Here is a 19106-nt window from a genome sequence, read left to right as displayed (position 1 = left end):
GCATTCACCTGGCCTTTAAGATTGGCATCAGAAACCCTTCTCTGTGTTCCATCCCTACACAGCTCTGTGTAGCTAGGCAGGTGGGTACAAAAGACGGGTTTTCCCAGTAGTTGCACCTAGATTATGTAACAGCCTCCCACTGGAGATCTGCCATGCTCCTGCTGTCTATTTTTAAATGGCTCATGAATTTTTTTCATTCCAGCTATCTTTTAACATCTGATGTACTGCTTTTATGAATTTGCTTTTGTCTGTTGCTCTTAAATAAAAACAGTTGTTATACTGTTGCTGTAATTACTTTTTTTAGTTTGTGATTTTGTAAGCAATCGTTTTATTATGTAAGCCGCTTTGACTAAGAAAAACAGGAAATGAACAAAAAAAGCTAAACAGAAGCCAAAGCCAGTGGTAATATTTCTTTAGAATATATAGTAAAAGATCTTTCTTACACCCACATTTTCAAAAGAAGGGATGGCTAAGAATCAAGACACAGGCAAAACTGGGGAGGTAATCAGTAAAGAATTTGGGTCACCCCCAGCAGCAGCTTAAACCATGAATTCTGATAGATCTTTGAAGCATCTGGTGATGGAGGCCTCCCTACAAGACACCAGACTGGGAAACAGGGCAGAGACCCAACTCAGCAACAGAAACTCAGCCATAGCAAAGCACAAGGGTCCTTCTTCTGATACCTTTCTGTGCCTTTACCTTTTTCTGTTGGTGGTCTATCATGACGTTATGAGGTTTGACATCTCTGTGCATGATTCCCATGCTGTGACAGTAATCCAAGGCCTGCCAGAGACATGTAGACATTAACACCCAACACAAGGAAAATTAACAACAAAAATGTCTCAAATTCACCTGTATGAAAGACTTTACAATTTGAAAATAGAGATACTGAATGTACTCTTGTTACTTATGCCAAACCTAAATTAAAACATTAAAAAAGACACACAAGGAAAATTAAGCCTTTCCACTGATGAAATTATAGCAGCTGAATATATCTGTGCTATGTGCCAGTTTCTCTCCCCAGCAAGGATGCCACACTGCCGTGTAGAAGAAGTTATCCAAGAGTTTTGTTAGTCCTCCCAAAAGCCTAAATCTAAGCACAGATCTTGGAAAGAACCAAGCCCATCAAATAGGGCAAGCAACCTTTCCTCCTGGAATCTTAACAATGAGATAGCCAAGCCTGCCAAGGCTTTGAAAAAAGGATATTCATGTTTTCACATGGGGCCGTGATGTGGGTCTCTAGTTAGAAACCCCTTTCGAGGTTAAAATCTGCAGTACTGCCTAGTTGCACAGCAAGAACAAGATGGCCCAGGACTCACTCTTTCTCTCCAGGCTACTGCACTTTTGGTGGCAGCTGCTTTGCCCTCTGCTGCTCATCCCAGTTGGGCTCAAAAATATGTCAAGGCCAGGGCAAAGGTGGTGCCTGTTTCCAGCATGTCACCAGCACCTGTGGCTTTACAAGAAAAATTTGTCTGTCCTTCATGTTGGAAACAAGTAAAGACATTTCCTTCTTCTGAGCTTCTAGTTAATGCATGTGTTATTTTAAACCACATGAGGGTGCTGTTTGTCTAGCAATCTAGCCAGCACTTGCTTGTAGCCTTTCTGCTCAAATCAACTCTATCATTTTGTTTCTTTCTCTCCCAACTTATTGAGACAATATCTTCTGTTTTCTCTCTTTAATCTCTTCTGCAAATAAATCCTACAAAGATAAATCTGCTCCTGCATGAATAAAGCCTTTGAACTCCAGAAATTATAAGGGGTCATTTCAATCTAATTCAACCAAGCTGCAAGTTGTTCTAACACTTTGAAACAGCAAAATTTATTTAGACACTGCTTTACACTTGAGAGCCGTTAAAGAAATGATATGATGGTAGAAGATAAAGGCGGCAGCAGAAACTAGCAGAGACGAACTTGGGAGTCATTTTCAGTGCACAGGGACTAAAAAGTCAGAAAGCAAAATCCACTGACTCCTTAGGACCTCTGAAGAATAACTAAGAGCCAGATGTATGCTCTGTTTTCCAAGGTTGTCTCTTGCTGTGTGACTGACTGATTTCTTAACTTCCTCTGACTTGCCTATCCTTCTCTACAGAGAAAGAAGGGGGTTTAGGGATGGGAATGAATTTTCTGCATATCCACAGAGACACATCACATCTTTATATTATTCCAAGAGGTAATCAGGGCCCAAGAAGTCCCAGAGGACTTTGGAGGTATTCTGGAGCTGTGACCAAGACATAATGTTGCCCACAAAAAAGTGTTCAATTATGGGAGCAGTGCTGTTCTTCCCTTTCCCAAATAATAAAAAAATCCTGCAGGTATTCATTGTATACAACCCCACTTGACAAAATTCAAACCAAGGGTGACATTTCAAATTTCCCATGAATACTCACCTTGAGCAATTCATACATATAAAACCGAATATCAAAGTCTGTCAGGATCTGATACAGTTGCTGAAATCAATTTGAAAACAGAAAATTGCAAAAATCAGTGTTGTGCTTTTCCTGTCATTCTTACACCTCTGCCCCCACCTTGCAGTGCCCCCCACTGTGTTCCACACTCTGTAGAACCTCTTTTACACTCAAGGGCAGGTCAAGAGACAGAGCTGCAAGATCTCTGAAGCAGAAGACAGACAAACCTCAGAGAAGCATTAAAGGATCCTGGCAAGCATTAGAGCAAGGAAAGGGAATCTCTGCCCCCCTGGGCCTATTTTGTCCCACCTCTCATTTCCCCCATTCCACACCCACTTGTCCAACAAGCTGATGTCACTGGGTGATGCCAGCTGATGGGCAGGGTACAGCCTGCAGGCAAATGCCCCACCCCATGAATCAACTCAGCATGCTACCAGCTTCTTTGGGGAGAAAGTATGAAGAAGGGCAAAAGAGCCTTGTCTCCCAAGTCCAACTGAGCAACAGCCTCTCCAAGACCATGGCTGGGAAGGGAGAAGAGGTGGGGTTTTTTTGGTGGTGAGGTTTTTTTGGGTTTTTTTGTAAGTTATGTGGCTTTGTTGCTCAATTTGATCCTTTTACATTGTTTTTGTGTGTTATATTTTGTGCATTGTAACTTGCTGTTACTTTTTTCATATTATAGTGATGATTTATTGTTGATAGTGAATTTCTGTTTAATTATTATTTGCTGATATTTTGATGGTTAATTTTATTGTGCACTATTATATGCTAATGGATTACTGAATATTACTTTATTTGGCATAAGTTGTTTATTTTAAAGTCATACCTTTTATTATGACTTTTTTGTATTGGATCGGATTGTTAAAAGATATGTGATCTTTGCTATATATTTTGTTGTTTCTTCAGCATGTAAACCATCTTGTGCACAGCAATATAGAAAGTCAGTGTACAAATTAAAAGTGAAATGAAATGAAAAACACTGGCTGCTGGGGCTGACAGGAATTGGACTCCTCAACATCTGGAGGGCACTATGATGACATAAGATGATTCTGAACCTTCACCTTGCACACTTAGCACATGAATATTTCTTAGCTACACCTAGGTCTGGACTAAGAACTGGGATCAACACAGCTCAGCACATCAGCATACTGCCAGTTCGATAAGGAACTCCAGGTCTCCACCTCAGATAAAGTGTGCCTGTTTCTGCTTCTGGCATTGTTGCGTTAAATGCATGAGCATCCTGTAGTTGACCTTCTTTGTAATGCTTTATTTTGAATTTTTTAAGATAATATTTTAGAGTCCTCTTAATTATGATGCTTTGAATGTATACTTCATGGTTAACTTCTTTCTGTAATGTTTTGTTCTAGATTGTTTTATTTGATGTTTTAATCTGGGTTGTAAACTGCTTTGAAAACTTTTTATTAAAAATATAAAGTGGTATAGAAATGAAATGAACTGAACAACAACATCCTCCACAGATTCTCAGTTTCATTGAGTTTCTGAACACTCACTATCTCTATCTTATTTTTAAGCACCAATTGGCTCATGTTGGCATTTGCTGCTTCAGATTCCAACTCTCCTCCAAGAGTCCAATTTTGTGTGTAACTTTTCCTTTGATTCTTTGGTCCCTTTAAACTCCTGCCATGTTTCTACAAGTTCGCTGTCAAATTCTATCATCACATTTTGAGACCTAGATATTTAAGCTATCACCCATAGATGAGGCAAACCAAATGCTTCCAATTTACTGACTGCTTTCCTTAAAAAACACACACCAAAAAATAGCTTTAAAATTGCATAATCATTGTGATTTTAAATGCCAGAAACCTGGTTCCACTGTGATTCAAGTAGATACTGTCACTTTTGTAGAACCTAGTCTCAAATTTCCCCCTGATGCTCAACAAATCTGGACATTTCCTCCCACCTCTACTCTCATATCCAGCTTTTTCCCACTGTAAAAATCAGGCCCCACTTTCCTCATCAACAAGACTACAGTAAACAGAGTATCATAGCAGGGAGATTAGCATGGAATTACATGCTGCAGGGCAACAGTTGCTATATTGAGACAGAGTATCAAGGAAATGCAGTAAACTTCTATTGCACCACTCCCTTTGAACATGGACCACAAAAACCACACAGAGAGACTGCTTGCTGATTGCAGTTAGTTTCTTACAAAGTGCCCATAAGACTACACAATTCATTCTTCCGCAAGAATAAATTTTGTGTTTCAATAGATTCAACATTTCCTCTCCCAAGGCTTTCTGGAAAATCCATTATGTATAGAAAGGAAGAAAAACTCACCTTGAAATCTGTATTATTGATGTATTCAAACACTAGAGCTGGAGTCTTTGACTGCAAGAGAGAATATGTATGATATAACCACACCTTTCCTGTAACCTGCTTTCTTGATTATCCCATGATTCTTCTGGATAATGCTCTCTCTGACCCCAAGACACAGAAATAAACCCTCCCTTATCTATCCAAAGAACTCAAAGGGTCATTTAAAGAGCTTATTGTTAAACACAGAAACTAACGTGGTTTTTAAACTATGCAGATGCCTAAACAATAAAAATCCCAACATGAGACCTGTTCCACCTGCAGTAAACACATACTTGAACTGTAAAACCTGTGTGAGGAGCTAAGCTTCCTGTATGACCCACTTTTGAAGATAACCCCAATTATTCCAGTGCTCCTGACACATACTAGGACCTACCACTGGATCCTTGACAGTGTCAATCAGTTTAATGATGTTTGTTCCACCTCGCAGGTTCTCCAGAATCTTAACTTCTCGTTTTATCTTCTTTTTCTTCACTGGCTTAAATACATAAAGAGAGATTAGAAGTGAGATTTCTTTCAACGTTAAATTTTTACCTGAACACACAAATGTACATCCTTGGATGGGAGGCAGGGGTGTGCCTGCAAGCAACTCCCCTCATGCCCTGGTGCATATCACCAAAACTGCTCCATCCCCCCCCCCCCCAGTATAGAAGGTCTGCAGGGGGCTTTTGTTCATTTCTGCTTAAATGAAAGCAGAACCCTCCATGTGGCTGGGGAGTCTTCGACAGTATAAGCAAAAGCCTTCCCTGCCGAATGTGGGGAAGATGAGGGACTGAGTGGATGGAGCAGTTTCAGCCCATGATGAATACACCTCATGGGGAAGTGGTTAGTACAGAAATGTCCGTTTCAGATTGGGAAAGGCCCAGAGCTCAAAGTATAGCCCAAAATGGCCCCAAGTGGCAAGCCAGGAGCAAGTGGTGGTGAGCAGCAGTGAATGCTAGGAATACAGTGCTGCAGTAGCAGTTGAGGCTCCTATGAGCTGCCTACCATTTCATTTAGTGGATTTCTCATAGGACAAGAATGGCAGTGCAGTGAGCCAATGAGAGACCACTTGGGTGGGTTGCTAGACCAATTAAAGCACCAAAGTAGGTCATTGCTCCTCTATCCTCATTGGTCCAGGAACTTCAAAATGTGCTGTCTTATTGGTTCACCTTGCTGTCAACTCTCACCCCGGGGGGAAATAATTTAAATTAAAATGGTGAGAAGCTCTTCAGAACCTCAGCTGTTAGCACAGCTTTATCCCTCCTACTGTCTACTGGCAGACAGCCACACCACAGAACCGTGGGGTGGGGTAAACACCCCTCCTCAAAGGTTAAAAAAGTGAGGCAGCAGTAGCAGTAGGGAGGAGCACCAAGTGGCCAGTTTAGATTAGAAAGCACCCACCCCCAAAACCTGACCATATCTCATCAATATTCCCATATCGGTGCAAAATTACTTCCTGCTTATGTCTAGAGAACTTTTTGTGCTGCAGGTAAGAGAAAAGAGGGTTGACAATCAGCTCCTTTGGAGTCTGCTGACAGCCAAAGCTGTATATTCTGTACTTATAATATTAATTATGTAAAATCAAAATTCTCATTTTATTATGAACCTGGAAAATTAAGCAAGTATATTGAAGTGTATACATTTAGTATGATTTCTTATCCTGCTAGCCACTGGAAGGGGAAAAAACAGGCAAGTAACTGAAATTCTTGAAGTCGCCACTTTTTTGATATGCTTACTATTATCAGCCTGGTAAATAAGCCAACCAATTTTCTTGCCTGCTGGGGGCTGGCAGAGGAGGGTCAGTAAGATCTGCAAACCTTTCCTAGGACTGGAGAAGGGGTCTTCTTCTTCCAGAAGCCTGCTCACTTGCCTGGACCCAATTCCATGCACCCTATGGCTTACAAGGCCAGTGATTAAAAGCAAAGCTGTGCTACATATATGTTATTTTTTAGTATCAGTTAACCAGTCTCACATGGGACACTATAGAGAACCACCCTCCCGTCTGCTGACGGCACTTGCTACATTGCCTCTGAACATTTAGCAATCACGGTGGATAGAGGAGGTTTCTGCAAGAAAGCTGGGGTCAAGCAGGTGGCAGTAGTTTTGAGCTGGTGGCAGGAGTGGCTTAAAAGGTCTGAGAGAAGTTGAAATACCATTCCTGTTTGTAGACCCCAGTTACATTGTACACTTATCATCAATGCCTGCAAAGTTAACTAATAAACATTATCATCATCATGTAACCAAAGTCTGCAACTCTTCCCTGAAAGAAGTATACCAGCAAATCCTGGGGATCCAGGAAACCCTATAAGCCTCCTGAGCAGGTTGAAAATAGAGGCCAGTTAGGTGCACAACAGTATGCATTTGCTGTGCCCAAAAAGAAAAGCAATGTGCAGGCTCAGGGATTAACAAGTATAAGGAGTGTTGGGCCCCTGCAAACAGGAATTTAGGGCTCCAGAAGGTGACAACACCAGGGCTAGCATGCAGTGCTTCCCTCTCCTTCAAATTCAAATCCAGAGGTTTCATACAAAAAAGACAAAAACAAGTAAAGACACTCATTGGTATTTTGTCACCATCAACCACCAATTTTCAGGAGAGGGATGGAGGCACAACCTGAAGATAAGCAAGTATATTTGCATCTAGGGTCTCTTTTGGAGCAGTTTTCTGCTGAGACCACCTCTTCAATACTACAGTACTGCTTCGTGTAACAATTAACGGCATCTCAAAACTTAAACAAGTTAGGAAACATTAAGATCCTCGAGTTGCCTTTACATTGTATTTTTCTTAATTGCTCAAAATGCTTCATTTCGGTATCCAAAATCCTTGCAACTACCTAAGATCAGAGATAACACTGGACTACTTACAGAACAGAGAGAGGGGCTGAGAGCAGGAGTTTGCCTCATGGCAAAGGTGACATTTGCAACCAGGCACTTCCTTGCTCAGTTCATTCTCTTAATGTACTACGTTTAGCATAAGCTGTACCTCACTTGTTAAACATACGGCCAGTCACCTGATAGCTGCGAAGTCTTCCACGAGAACTAAGACTAAGTCTTACCCATCCCTTAAACTGTACAGTAGTGCCAATCCATTCCAATCTTGCAATTTCTAGGGAAGCCAACATTTCCCTACCATTATCAGGTCAAATCAAGCAGCACACAGGATCAAGCAAAAGAGAAAGGGATGACATCAAGACTGGATGGTACCAGAGTCACACAGGGCAATCTTAGTTTGGAGGATTCTTTCAGGGCATACTTTGACAGTCCCTCCCACTTTCAGTCTCTAAGGGACATTCTGGGCTCTGGTGAACAGGACAGCAGAAAGTTGTCAACAAGAAAGAGGTGATGTGCCCACAGGAAGTTTGTCATGGGTTTCACAGGAATTACTTAGGAAGCATTTCCTTGCACTGCCTGTTTCCATTACTAAAGCCATGCTTTTCAACCAGGAGTACTTCACAGTCCATCAAGTGGTACACGTAGTGTCAGCTATGCTGGCTGGGGCAAATGGAAGTTGTAGTCCAAAAGATCTGAAGGACACCAGGTTAGTGAAGGCAGTCTTGAGGTGCGGGAGCAGAGACCTAATGTGTGTCTACCTCCTACATCTACCCTTTAAACAATTCTCACAAATGCTGCACTAGAACACACAATATTGGAACACCACAGAGAGAAAAACTGACCACCCAAAGAAGCAATCTGCTCAGACCAAGTTGAAAAAAATCACATCCTGGGACTTCTTTCCACACATCTCTTTATTTTCAGTATGGTAGCACTGTGCTAATGCCAACCCAGATTCACCTAATGCAAACCATTGAAGCCACAATAAGTAGCCTATAAGCCACCACTGATGTGTGATAAATACTCCTGGAAAGCCTTACACGGAGGCTCACCATTTCAACTGTTGAAAGGACAACTGGGAGAAGTTTAAAGATGATGCTGGGCCAACAGCAATGATCACAGATGCTAGTTATGACCACAAGTCTAAATAAATAAGAGGAAATCTAAATGAATAAAAGTGTAAGCTGTCTTCTTCATAGGGAAACCCCACCCCATGCCACACACACCCCTAACTAGATAAGCCTTGATAATGTGGACATGAATTTTAAACATGCCAGTCATGAGAATTCACCCCCCCCAAAAAAACAGTAATGTCAACCTTGGCAATATATTTACTGGGTCACCTTTGATAAAATGCTTTTACAGCAGAAGGCAAATGATGAGCAATGCTAAACATGAAAATCCCACATCCTCATTTTAAGCGAGGCCAAGTGTGCTTTGGTGTATTGCTACTAACAGCAACATCTAAGTTAGTCTTTCCAAAATCCACCTGCCTGATCACCTCAACCTCAGTTCCAGCTAAGTCAAATGCTCGTCATTGAGATGTTAATCAAAGGATGCTCCGGTAGCCTTTGCATTACAGTGAACAGGCCTTAACATCTGTCCTGCCAAGTAAAACTTGCCAGATGTTAATTCCTGTGTCCACTGTGTGCAGTGCTATTTAAACACATGGAAACATGCTGTTCCTTCACAAAATGGTCCCAACGGCAATGCTACCTTTTAAAAACAGATGAGGAGAGTGATAACCGAATACCACTACCAGACACAAAGTTAAGAATGCAGCACCTCAACATCCATTCCAGATATGGATATGCAATATGATATGAAGGACGCAAGGGGCTTAGATCAAGAACAGCCCATTACAGTGTTGGGGAAGATTTGTTGCCACAGCATTGCTCCCACCTCAGAAAACCATTCATATTCATCCAACAAAAACTCACCTTAAGAATTTTCACAACCACTCGTTCGTTGTTGGTGATGTTTATAGCCTCAAAGACTTCACTATATTTCCCCCGGCCGAGTTTCCGAACCAGTTGATAATCGTCTTGATTACTGCAGACAGTGAAGAGGAAAACAACTGAAAAGTGACTAGGCTGAAATGCTCTCCTGACCCCTCTGCTCCTAATACCCTGAAACTGAAGAATGAGGAGCAGGGCACCTATTAACATGCAGACCTTTCAAACTACTGAACAGGAACTATCCCACTTCTGCACACGCTTGCTCTCCATGGATTGCTACTGTTGTTTATTTGAGGATGCTTAAACTTCAGCATTTCAGAATTCCACAGATCCAAGGGAAGGAGGAATGGTGCCTGCAACCTCTATAGTCCTCAACACTCATTATTCACCTGCCATCATTAGAAAAAGATATTATGCCACCCACAGCAAGAGACCTCTTTCTCTGGAATGATAATCCTAATTTTTGTTACAGAAGTGATGGAACTGTTCAGAACTAACAACTTCCAAGTCCAAAGTGAGAAAGACAGTTCCCACAATCCTTTTTGACAGACAACTTCTCTTTCCCCTGAACATCCTGACAATGAGGCTGGTATCAGCAGCGGGGGAAGAAACCCTCCTTCACCGTTTCACATGCAGAGATTAAACTATTAGCTTTTAGACATCCCAAGAGAGCATGCACCCGAGATTTTCCAGCTTGGATCTTTTAGTGTTGTTTCATCATCTTGCCTGTATATCAGGGAGTGCTTAAAGCATATGAGTTGACTAGTTTGCTGAGTTATCCTGAGGACACATTAAGCTACATGTGCCAGATCAGTTGTATATTTACGAACTCCCACATACCCAATATCATGCTGACAATTTTACTCTAATTAGCCAGAAATGAACACCTCACCCCCCCTTTCCAATTCGAGCAAAGCGACCTTAAGTGTATATTAGCATTGCCACTTGGCACATAAGCATGCATTAAAAGGGGAAATCCAAAATTATTAGCATTCTTCCTAGGTATTTACCAGATTATAACGTTAACACACATTGCTGAAAGGTTATTGAAAGGCAGTCCAAACTCGCCCTGCTGGTTCCTGTATGACACAACCCAGTTGTCATCTAATTCCTTCTCACCCACTCCAGTTTGCCTGGCATGCCAACCCACTACATAACACTCTTGAAAGTTAATTCATTTCCTCTTTATCACATTAATCCAAAGAACCCAAACTTATTACCAAACCAATTATATCTGTCCTTCTACTCATCCACACTTAAAATTATAGCTTTGGGTTGGAAGGGTGGGAGGGAAGGTTTTTAGGCTTTTCAGCAAAACTACAAGAGCAAACTAAAATCTATAACATATTAAGAGGTCAGGTCTGCCACTCAAAACTAGAGCACACATTCATCTATTGGCTACCCCTTTGACTGCGGTCAATTATTCCAAGAATGAATGCCACTTATTTCATAATGGTGTTATTTGTTAGCAAGGAGTGACTAGCAGCCCCATGAAAGTGAGGGACAAACGTTGCTGCAGGATGGGAAAAGCTTTTCTCACAGGCCCCACGCTACAGCTACAGGTTTCTCTGAACAGAAACATAAGTAGCCATCAGTGGCAAAAACCACAACCTAGCAAGCAGAGTACTGGATGAAGACTAGGAAGACCATGATTCAAGTCCTCTCATAGTGATGAGGTTCATTAGATCATGTTAAAACAGTCACACTCAGCTTAACCTACCCTTCAGGAACTGATAAGAGAGGCAGCAACACTGAACTTAATCTTAAGTGCTGCCCAGGAGGACCTGAAGGGAGATATAAGTGTTCTTGAACCAACTGGCCACAGTGCTATCAAATTCAATATAACTGGGCAATTACCAAGGAAGTCCAACACAGTCCATTTGACTTCAGAAGAGGAAACCTCTAATAAAAAAGGAAGTTAAAAGAGAAAGTCAGGAGGGTCAAACCTCTGCAAAATGCTTGGGTCCCACCCTGCAACCACAATAACAGAAGCTAAGCAGTGAAGGTACCACCACAGCCAAGAGGATGTCAGCATGATTAATGAGTTGGGTCAAGAAAGCTATTCTAGGAAAGACTTATTTCAATAAATGGAAGTCTTGTCCAAACAAAAGGGGGGAAGGAGAACTCAAACCTTAGCAGAAGACATGCCAACAACGTTAAGAGATACGAAGAAAGAATTTGAGGACACAACATAAAACACAGAGCGGTTAGAGAAATTTGTTTATCTCTTTTAAGGAGCGACGTGAAACCATCTCACAGACAGAAGGAAGTTGTCTGGAAAGTCAAGGTGTTGGGACAATTTACCTTGCTAACAATAACTACAGAAATATTTAAATATATTAGAAACAGAAAACTGGCTAAAGGCATTTGGACCTTTGGATAACAAGGGACTCAAAGGTGTGGAAAAGGAGGGAAAGGAGATGGCAGAGAAGTTGTATGGGTTCTTTGCATCTGTCTCTGCAGTGGAATACATGGGGCAAATCCTGTGCCTAGAGAAACTTACTCAAGGAGTTTGAGGAACTGAGGCAAATAGTGATGATGAGAGTTCTTGGCTTTGTTGACAAGTTTCAGGTAGGTCGCCTTGTTCAGCCAAGTATGATTTTATTTAGAAGAATCACTGAACTTACTTGGCTTTTTTGTCTCTTCCTTACGCCCTCTAAACTTTTTTCTTTTTTGCTGTCCCACTAGTATTAGTTGTTGATATCTTTAAAGTGTTCTATTTTTTGTATAGTTCTTTTCAGGGTGTTTTCTTTTGTTCTAATGTCCTTTTAATATGCACTGTACATGTTATATTAATAAATATTAACAAAAAATGGACAAATCAATCATTCCAGATAACAGCCGCCCAAGGTGGTACGAAAGCACTGACCTTCCAACAAAAATATTTAACTTGTCTCTAACATCAGCCTTCATACCAGAGGATTGGAAAGTGGCCAATGTAACACCACTTTTTTAAGAAAAAGAAAAAGAAAAGGGTCCAGGTGACATCAGGGAAATTATAGGCTGACTTGGTTGGTGTCTATTCCAGGAAAACTGGCAAGAAGCATTGCCAAGCATCTAGAAAAAATAAGTATTGCTAAAGTTGAATCAGCATGGTTTCTGCAAGGTTTGGTCCTATCTCATTAACATTTTAGCATTATTTGAGAGTGTCACCTGCCATATACGGTAGATATGAGTGAGCCAGTCAACATTGTGTTCCTCACCAAGTTATGTGATAAAAGAACAGGTAACTGGTTAAGGGACAGCAAGCCAAGAGAAAGAATAAAGGGATAGTTCTCCCAATAGAGAGGTAGAAAGTGGAGTCCTCCAAGGATATAGGACCTAGGCGAAACTTTTTAACTTGTTTATAAATGACATGGAGCTAGGGGTGAACTGTGCAGCAGCCAAGTTTGCTAAGCAGCAGAGATGTGAAGGCCTGGTGGAGGGACTGAGAAAATTCAGAAAAAGTGCAGGGTTTTCCAACACCATTTTATTTTTCTCCCACCCACCCCCATAAAAAAATAAAAAAGATTATGAAATATTTTCCTTTACAATGCTGAATAAAATGTTTAAGACAAAGCCTTCACATATCTACTCCCTCAAAAAGGTTTCTAAAAATGATGTAACAGAAAGACCTGTATGTGATACCATGTACTGTATCAGATCACTGTAATTTGTATGTACAGGTAACTTACATGTGAGGGTTTGTCTATCCATGCATCATTTAAAGCCGGGAACCACCCAGCTTTGGGAAGGGTGTGTGAGGGGTCTGGCAGCATCTCAGAGTGCTGCCTTCCCAAAGCCCAGTAAGTGTTTGCCCAGCTTTGGGAAGGAGGCGGCAGGGCTCTGATAGGGTCCTAGAGTCCTCCTGTGTCCTTCTCAAAGTCTAGTAAGGCGGAAGGGTTCTAGGACACTGTCAGAGCCATTGCTCCTCTTTTGCGAAGCTTTTGGGATTTTTTTTGCCACCCAATTGATTCTAGTGAAAATCTATTGGATTCATGATTTAAAGTCAGAAATGTAAGTGATGACAGCACTGCTTCTGCATTTGACTGGATTACAAACAAACAACAAACATGTTGGAAATGCACCTTTAAATGTTGCAGAATACAGAACATATTCAGGTGTTCACACCTCAAATGCAGTCTGTAATTCTGCCAAACTAATCCCTCTTGCAACATAGTGGCAAGCCTCTGACCCCTCATGCTTCTTACCTACGTCAGATTCCTTCAACTTCTACAATGTATAAAAGAAACTGATCTATGTTTGGAAATACTTACACCAAATCAAGAAATAAACTGATATATCAAATAGATCAGCTTGTTTCAATCTGGGCAAAACTTGAGCAGTCCATGATAAATGTAACAAATATGTCTATAATGCCTAACAAAGGTTTGGCAAAAGAAGGAGAAAGAAAGTAACAAATATGAAGACCCAGAACTTGGTAGTGATAGCTCAGAAATAAAGACTTATTAAATTTCATGTAGAATTGACTGGCCAGCTAAACCAGGTGAGGGTAGCCGATGGGTCACAAACCCTTGGTGAGTTAAGGACTTCCCTGCCTGTAAAGACAGGCTCCAGTTGATTGAAAGAATGAGACCAATGGTGGGTCCAGCAGTCAAGAAGGTAGTTCCTGCACATGCTGTGTAGAGGGAAGTAAACGGCAGATGAGGCTCATCAACCTGAGAAGGTAGCTCATCTAGGAGAAAGAAAACCCTGATCCTAAACCTCTGCTGCCTTGCCTGATATCTTCGGAAGAAAATTTTTTTAGTAAACCCAGACAAACCAGGAGTGGAGTCCCTAAGACAGCTGGATGGCACCTCTCAGTTTCCTTCTGGGAACTTCTGCAGTCAAACTGGTGCCAAATGTATTGCTCAGCTTTCCTTTGGACCACTTCAGTGAGGCCAAGGGGAGGGGGCACGTGTCTTGTCATCTGGGCAGCATGGGACCCCCATACACACTGCCCAGGCTTATGTCCCGGGAAGGTCACTTCAGGGGTTTGACTTCACCCCTGGAGGCGCACTCCATTGTCTCTCCAGACAGACAGATGCCAACAGTTCACAGACTCTTGGGTCCCTCATTTTCTCAGCTCTTCTTATGGAAATGAGTGCTTTTTGTCGAATTTCATACTGGAGGACTGGAGGAGACACAATAATTTTCAGAATACCTAATTCCTTTTTTGCTTTACTATAATGTTGACTGTTTCTTCTGTTTTTATTATTTTTTGCTGGCTCCTCATAAACTGGTAAAACCAAAGAGATGCCAAAAAAAATTTATTACGGTTCAGCACCTTGTAGCTGCATTTGTAACTAAGATTTTAAAAAGTAAATTGAACCTATAATTATTGACTGAATAAAGTGCATTTTAATATACAAAAACATGGTAATTTTATAGTAAGCAAGGTTATATATAATACAGTTTATGTTACAAAAGTTACAAAATGACTTTTGAACTGTAAAGGATGCTTTTAAAATGGATTGCATATTTCACCCCAAATCCCCCCATACCCCAACAATGTTTTTTCTATGGATTCACAATTTCTGGAAAGTTCACATCTTTAGCATTATTATCATTATCATCATTATTATCATCATCATGTCTATACCACCCTTCATCTGAGGATCACAGAATGGTTTACAATATAAAAAACAAAAAAATAAATAATATAGTAAAAAACAAAAAACACAAAAACCTGCCTCCATAACAAATACTAATGGGGTCTGAACTGGTGCTGGATGACCAGGAGTGAGATCATGGTATAGCATTGGACACCTCAGTGTGTTCCTAGCCCACAGAAGCTGTGACAAAAGTGAACTTCATATGGGAGATAATTATGAATGGGATTTAAAGCAAAACAGTCAATAATATCATAATGTCATTATACAAATCTTTGGTGCCACCATCTTTAGAACATCACAGTTCTGGTCACCTTACCGCCAAAAAAGGATATTGTGGAACTGGAAAAACTTCAGAAAAAGCAAGTATGACTCCTCTATGAGGCATCTTAGTTCAGAAAAAAAGGCAAAAAGAGGTGTAATAAATCATACATGGTCTAGACTAGAGAAAGTGGATAGGGTGAAGGCTTTTTCTCTTCTCTCATCATACTAAAAAAACAGAGGTCATCCAATGAAGCTAAATATTGGTAGACTCAAGACAGCCAAAAGGTGGTACTTCTTCATACAACACATAGAACTAAGAAATTTGCTCCCAAAGATATAGCAATGGCCACCAACTTGGATGGCTTTAAAAGGGTATTAGACAAATTCATGGAGGATAAGGCTTTCAATGCATCTGAATACCACTTGCTGGGAATCTCAAGTGGGGAAAGTGCTGTTGCGCTCTGGTTTCCACAAGCATCAGAGTGACCACTGTGAGAAGAGAATGCTTGACTAGATGGGTCTTTGAGCTCTTCTTACATTCTTACAATTGTTAAGAGGATCGGGGGCAGGGGAAAACCATGTAAGCTGTTCCTGATCTCATTAGGGTGAAGAGTGAAATTAATATGTAATAAAATAATTCATTTAATAAATTTATTATTGTTTCACAATAAATGTTATCCAAATTGGTTTTTGTGATTAGTATTAAGTATCAAAGTTGTTAATTATATTATGCTCATAAAACTTTACAAAGTAACCGATTAACCAAATGCCCAACCCTACTTTTGCTTATTCATTTTTGAAAGGACAGAGGAACCAGCACAGCACATGTGCACATGCACACACGCCTAACACCACTACGTAAGAGCACAGCTTTGTGCCTGTTAATCAGGAATAACTAGCAACTCCTAAGCCCTACTTCTGAATCATGATGACACTTGTTAGAATCTCATTTTCACCCATAAAAATGCAATGAAGATGGGAAGCAATCACCTTACTCTTAGTACAGAAGGGTGTTCAGAGTAACTGAGTTGGAACTTGTGTGTGCATCTCAAACCTGTGAGGGCCTAGAGTAGCCTTTCCCAACTATGTAGTTTTCTAGACATTTTGAAGTACTGTCACTTCAAGGCAACTTGCTTACTGAGCTTTCGATCCTGATTTCCTTGCAAAAAGTTTCTGGGGTGGTTATATGATGTCTGTTATTTATTGAGCACTCATTCAGATCTGTTTGTGGGACACTTATATGATGCTACAGTAAGCAACTGTTATCCTACACTTTCCAGGGCATTTCCCATCACTTCCTCTACCCTACCACAAAATGTGGGGCTTCTGTAGGGAGGGGGGAAGAAGAGCCCAAGAGCACTAGCCCACTTTCACTGCACAATCAAAGTTTGCAGTATTAAGAGTGAATCCCAAAAGCAACAACCTAGACCCGACAAGCAACTTCTATCATCGCTACTATTCATGCTACTAACTAGGGCTGGTGGGAACTGTAATCCAAAATGTCTGGAGGGCACTAGGTTGCAGAATGCTACTTGAACCCAGGGGCGGGAAACCTGTGGCCAATTCTTGTCTGTCATTACTGACTACTGGCCAAGCAGGCTGCTGAGATTTGGAGTCCAAGAACAACCTGGACTCTACACGGCAGGATCTCCATTACTGATTTCATATTTTATCATTCTTTAATCCCTCTTAATCAACACCGTTCCAGATCCCAGCCACTTTCTGATCCCATCTTTCCCAGCCCCTTCTTCGGCACGAGGGACGGCGCGCAAAGCAAGGCTGCAAATGATGGGCTGTCGGGCGGGTGCGCTAAACCCTGCACATGGGGAGCGACAGAGCGCAGTACGCGGAAAGAAGGCCCGGGAAGAAGCAAAGCAGGGCCTTTAAAGGGACGCCAGGCGGCCGAGCCCACTTCCAGCTGCGCTTTCCTCTGCCTCCCAAGGCGCCCTGGACACGCAAACTCGCCTTCGAGCCGGGCCCTCCGGCTCTGCCCACCAGGCGGACGTCGAGGCGCCCCGAGGACCATGTGGGGAAAGGGCGGCCCTCGCGCGGGGCCACAGACTGCCTAGCTGCGCCTCAAGCAGGCAGGAAGCCGGGAGGCCATGGCTGGCTGGCGAGGCCTCGGCGCCGAATAGCTCCATAGCGAGCGAGAGACCCCCAGCCCGCCCGCCCGCCGGTCTCTTTCCCGCCTCCGGCCTTACCCCCAGGTGGGGACGTGCGCCTCGTAGTCCCAGTACTCGCGACTCCTCAAGCTGTTGACTTCGGCGTAGACGCGGGACCGGCTCCCGGCGGCCGGGCCGGGCATGGCGGGGGCGGGCGGCGACCGGCAGCGGGCGGCGGCGGCGAGGAGGGGCCGGGAGACGAGGCAAGGCGGCGGCTGCGGCGGGGCGGAGTAGTAGCGGTATCCCCAACACCGGCGGTGCTGGCGGCGGCCCAGCAGCAGCAGCACCAGCGGGGCGGTCACGGGGAAGAGCGGCGCCAGGCCGGCCGGTACGCGGGCGGCACTCCCTGGCTTCCTTCGGAGCGCCGCCGCAGCGGACCCGGAAAGGGCGGCGGCGGCGGCGGCGGCGGCCTTGGCCTCCTCGGCGGCGCCGGCGACGCGCCCACCAGCCCGGCTCCGCGCGCGGAGAGAGTCCCTCGCACGGGCCGGCTCGCGTCCGGCGCAACAGCGGCCCCCTGCGGCGAGGAGGAGGAGGAGGCGACTCTGCCAAAGGGAAGCCGAGCCGCCGTCGCGTCGGCTGTGACTCCGCCTCCTGCTCGCTGTGAGAGGGACGGGCTGTGACGTGAGGCGCCGCGAGCACGTGCGTGCCTCTGGTCCGCAGATTTACGCGAGTAGACAAACCGTTGCGCAAGACTTTCGGGTTCCTTTGACACTTTGTTTCCGAGCGGGGCGTTGAGAAGAGCACCTGCTCGTAGAAAAGAGGAGCGGAGCACGTGGCTTTTTGTTTTTAAAGAAAATGTGGCAGGAAAGGAGCTCGAGTGCTCTGTTGATAACATGGAGGCTTTTCCCCTTTAATAATGTGGAGATTTTTCTTTCATCCCCCTCATTTTGAAATAGCCATGTAACATAATACAAAATGCTCTAAATTGTTATTAAACCCTTTTTGGGAGAGCTGGTGGGGATTAGTGAGGTGATCTCCTGAAAGTTAGCGAGAACTTTGAAAACGGCGCTGTTCACCCATTCCTCCTGGCAAACGCATTGGATAGTAGTATGCTTTTAACCGTAATTGCTTTTAGAATGATTTTAAATTTTAATATCTCTTTTCTTATTTTCTTATTATGAATTTGTATACCGCCTTTCATCCGAAGATCACAGGGCGGTTCACAACATTAAAATACAAAATGAGAACATAAAATACATAATAAAATAAAAGCAAACAAATAACAATGCCCCCACAACGCATTTCAAAGGCCAAATAATGTTTAATCAGCCAAAGTCCTGGTTATCTTTGCTGCCCTGTGCTGCTTGGGGACGAACGGTGAGATATAAATTGAATTATTATTATATTCATAATGCTGATATTGATGCTGAAGGAGGTCTTATGGCTCGCTCGACCAGGTGCCCTTCCAGATGTTTTGAACTACTCTCATCAATCCTAGGCTAGCGTCCGGCCGTGATGGAAATTGCGGTCCAAAACATCTGGAGGAGCAGTAGGTTGGGAAGGCGTACTGTGTGTACTGTATTTCTTTTTTTAGCTTTTTTCCCTGTTTCGGCGTTGTAAATTGCCTTGGAACATATTTTGATGA

At 42.8% G+C, this 19106-nt stretch overlaps 1 protein-coding gene across 3 annotated transcripts in view; it reads right to left on the bottom strand.

Annotated features, from left to right (window-relative positions):
- Positions 1–18183, bottom strand: part of CSNK2A2 (casein kinase 2 alpha 2) — a 28081-nt gene extending 9898 nt beyond the window's left edge. Inside the window, exons 1-6 of one of the 3 annotated variants that reach the window (XM_083626619.1) lie at positions 17561–18115; positions 9487–9598; positions 5113–5214; positions 4701–4751; positions 2388–2447; positions 700–783 (exon numbers count right to left, since the gene is read on the bottom strand). In XM_083626619.1, the coding sequence (XP_083482745.1) occupies positions 700–783; positions 2388–2447; positions 4701–4751; positions 5113–5214; positions 9487–9598; positions 17561–17664 (513 nt within the window). In that variant the 5' untranslated portion in view covers positions 17665–18115. Of the gene's footprint in view, positions 1–699; positions 784–2387; positions 2448–4700; positions 4752–5112; positions 5215–9486; positions 9599–17560 lie in introns of all 3 variants that reach the window. The other 2 variants (XM_083626618.1, XM_083626620.1) reach the window with 2 other exon arrangements.
- Positions 18184–19106: the final 923 nt, after the last annotated feature.

Source organism: Podarcis filfolensis, assembly GCF_964270895.1.
Source record: "Podarcis filfolensis genome assembly, chromosome: 8".
Taxonomy (NCBI): Eukaryota; Metazoa; Chordata; class Lepidosauria; order Squamata; family Lacertidae; genus Podarcis; species Podarcis filfolensis.
Note: the sequence above shows the minus strand (reverse complement) of the source record. Positions and strands in the feature narration are given on the sequence as shown.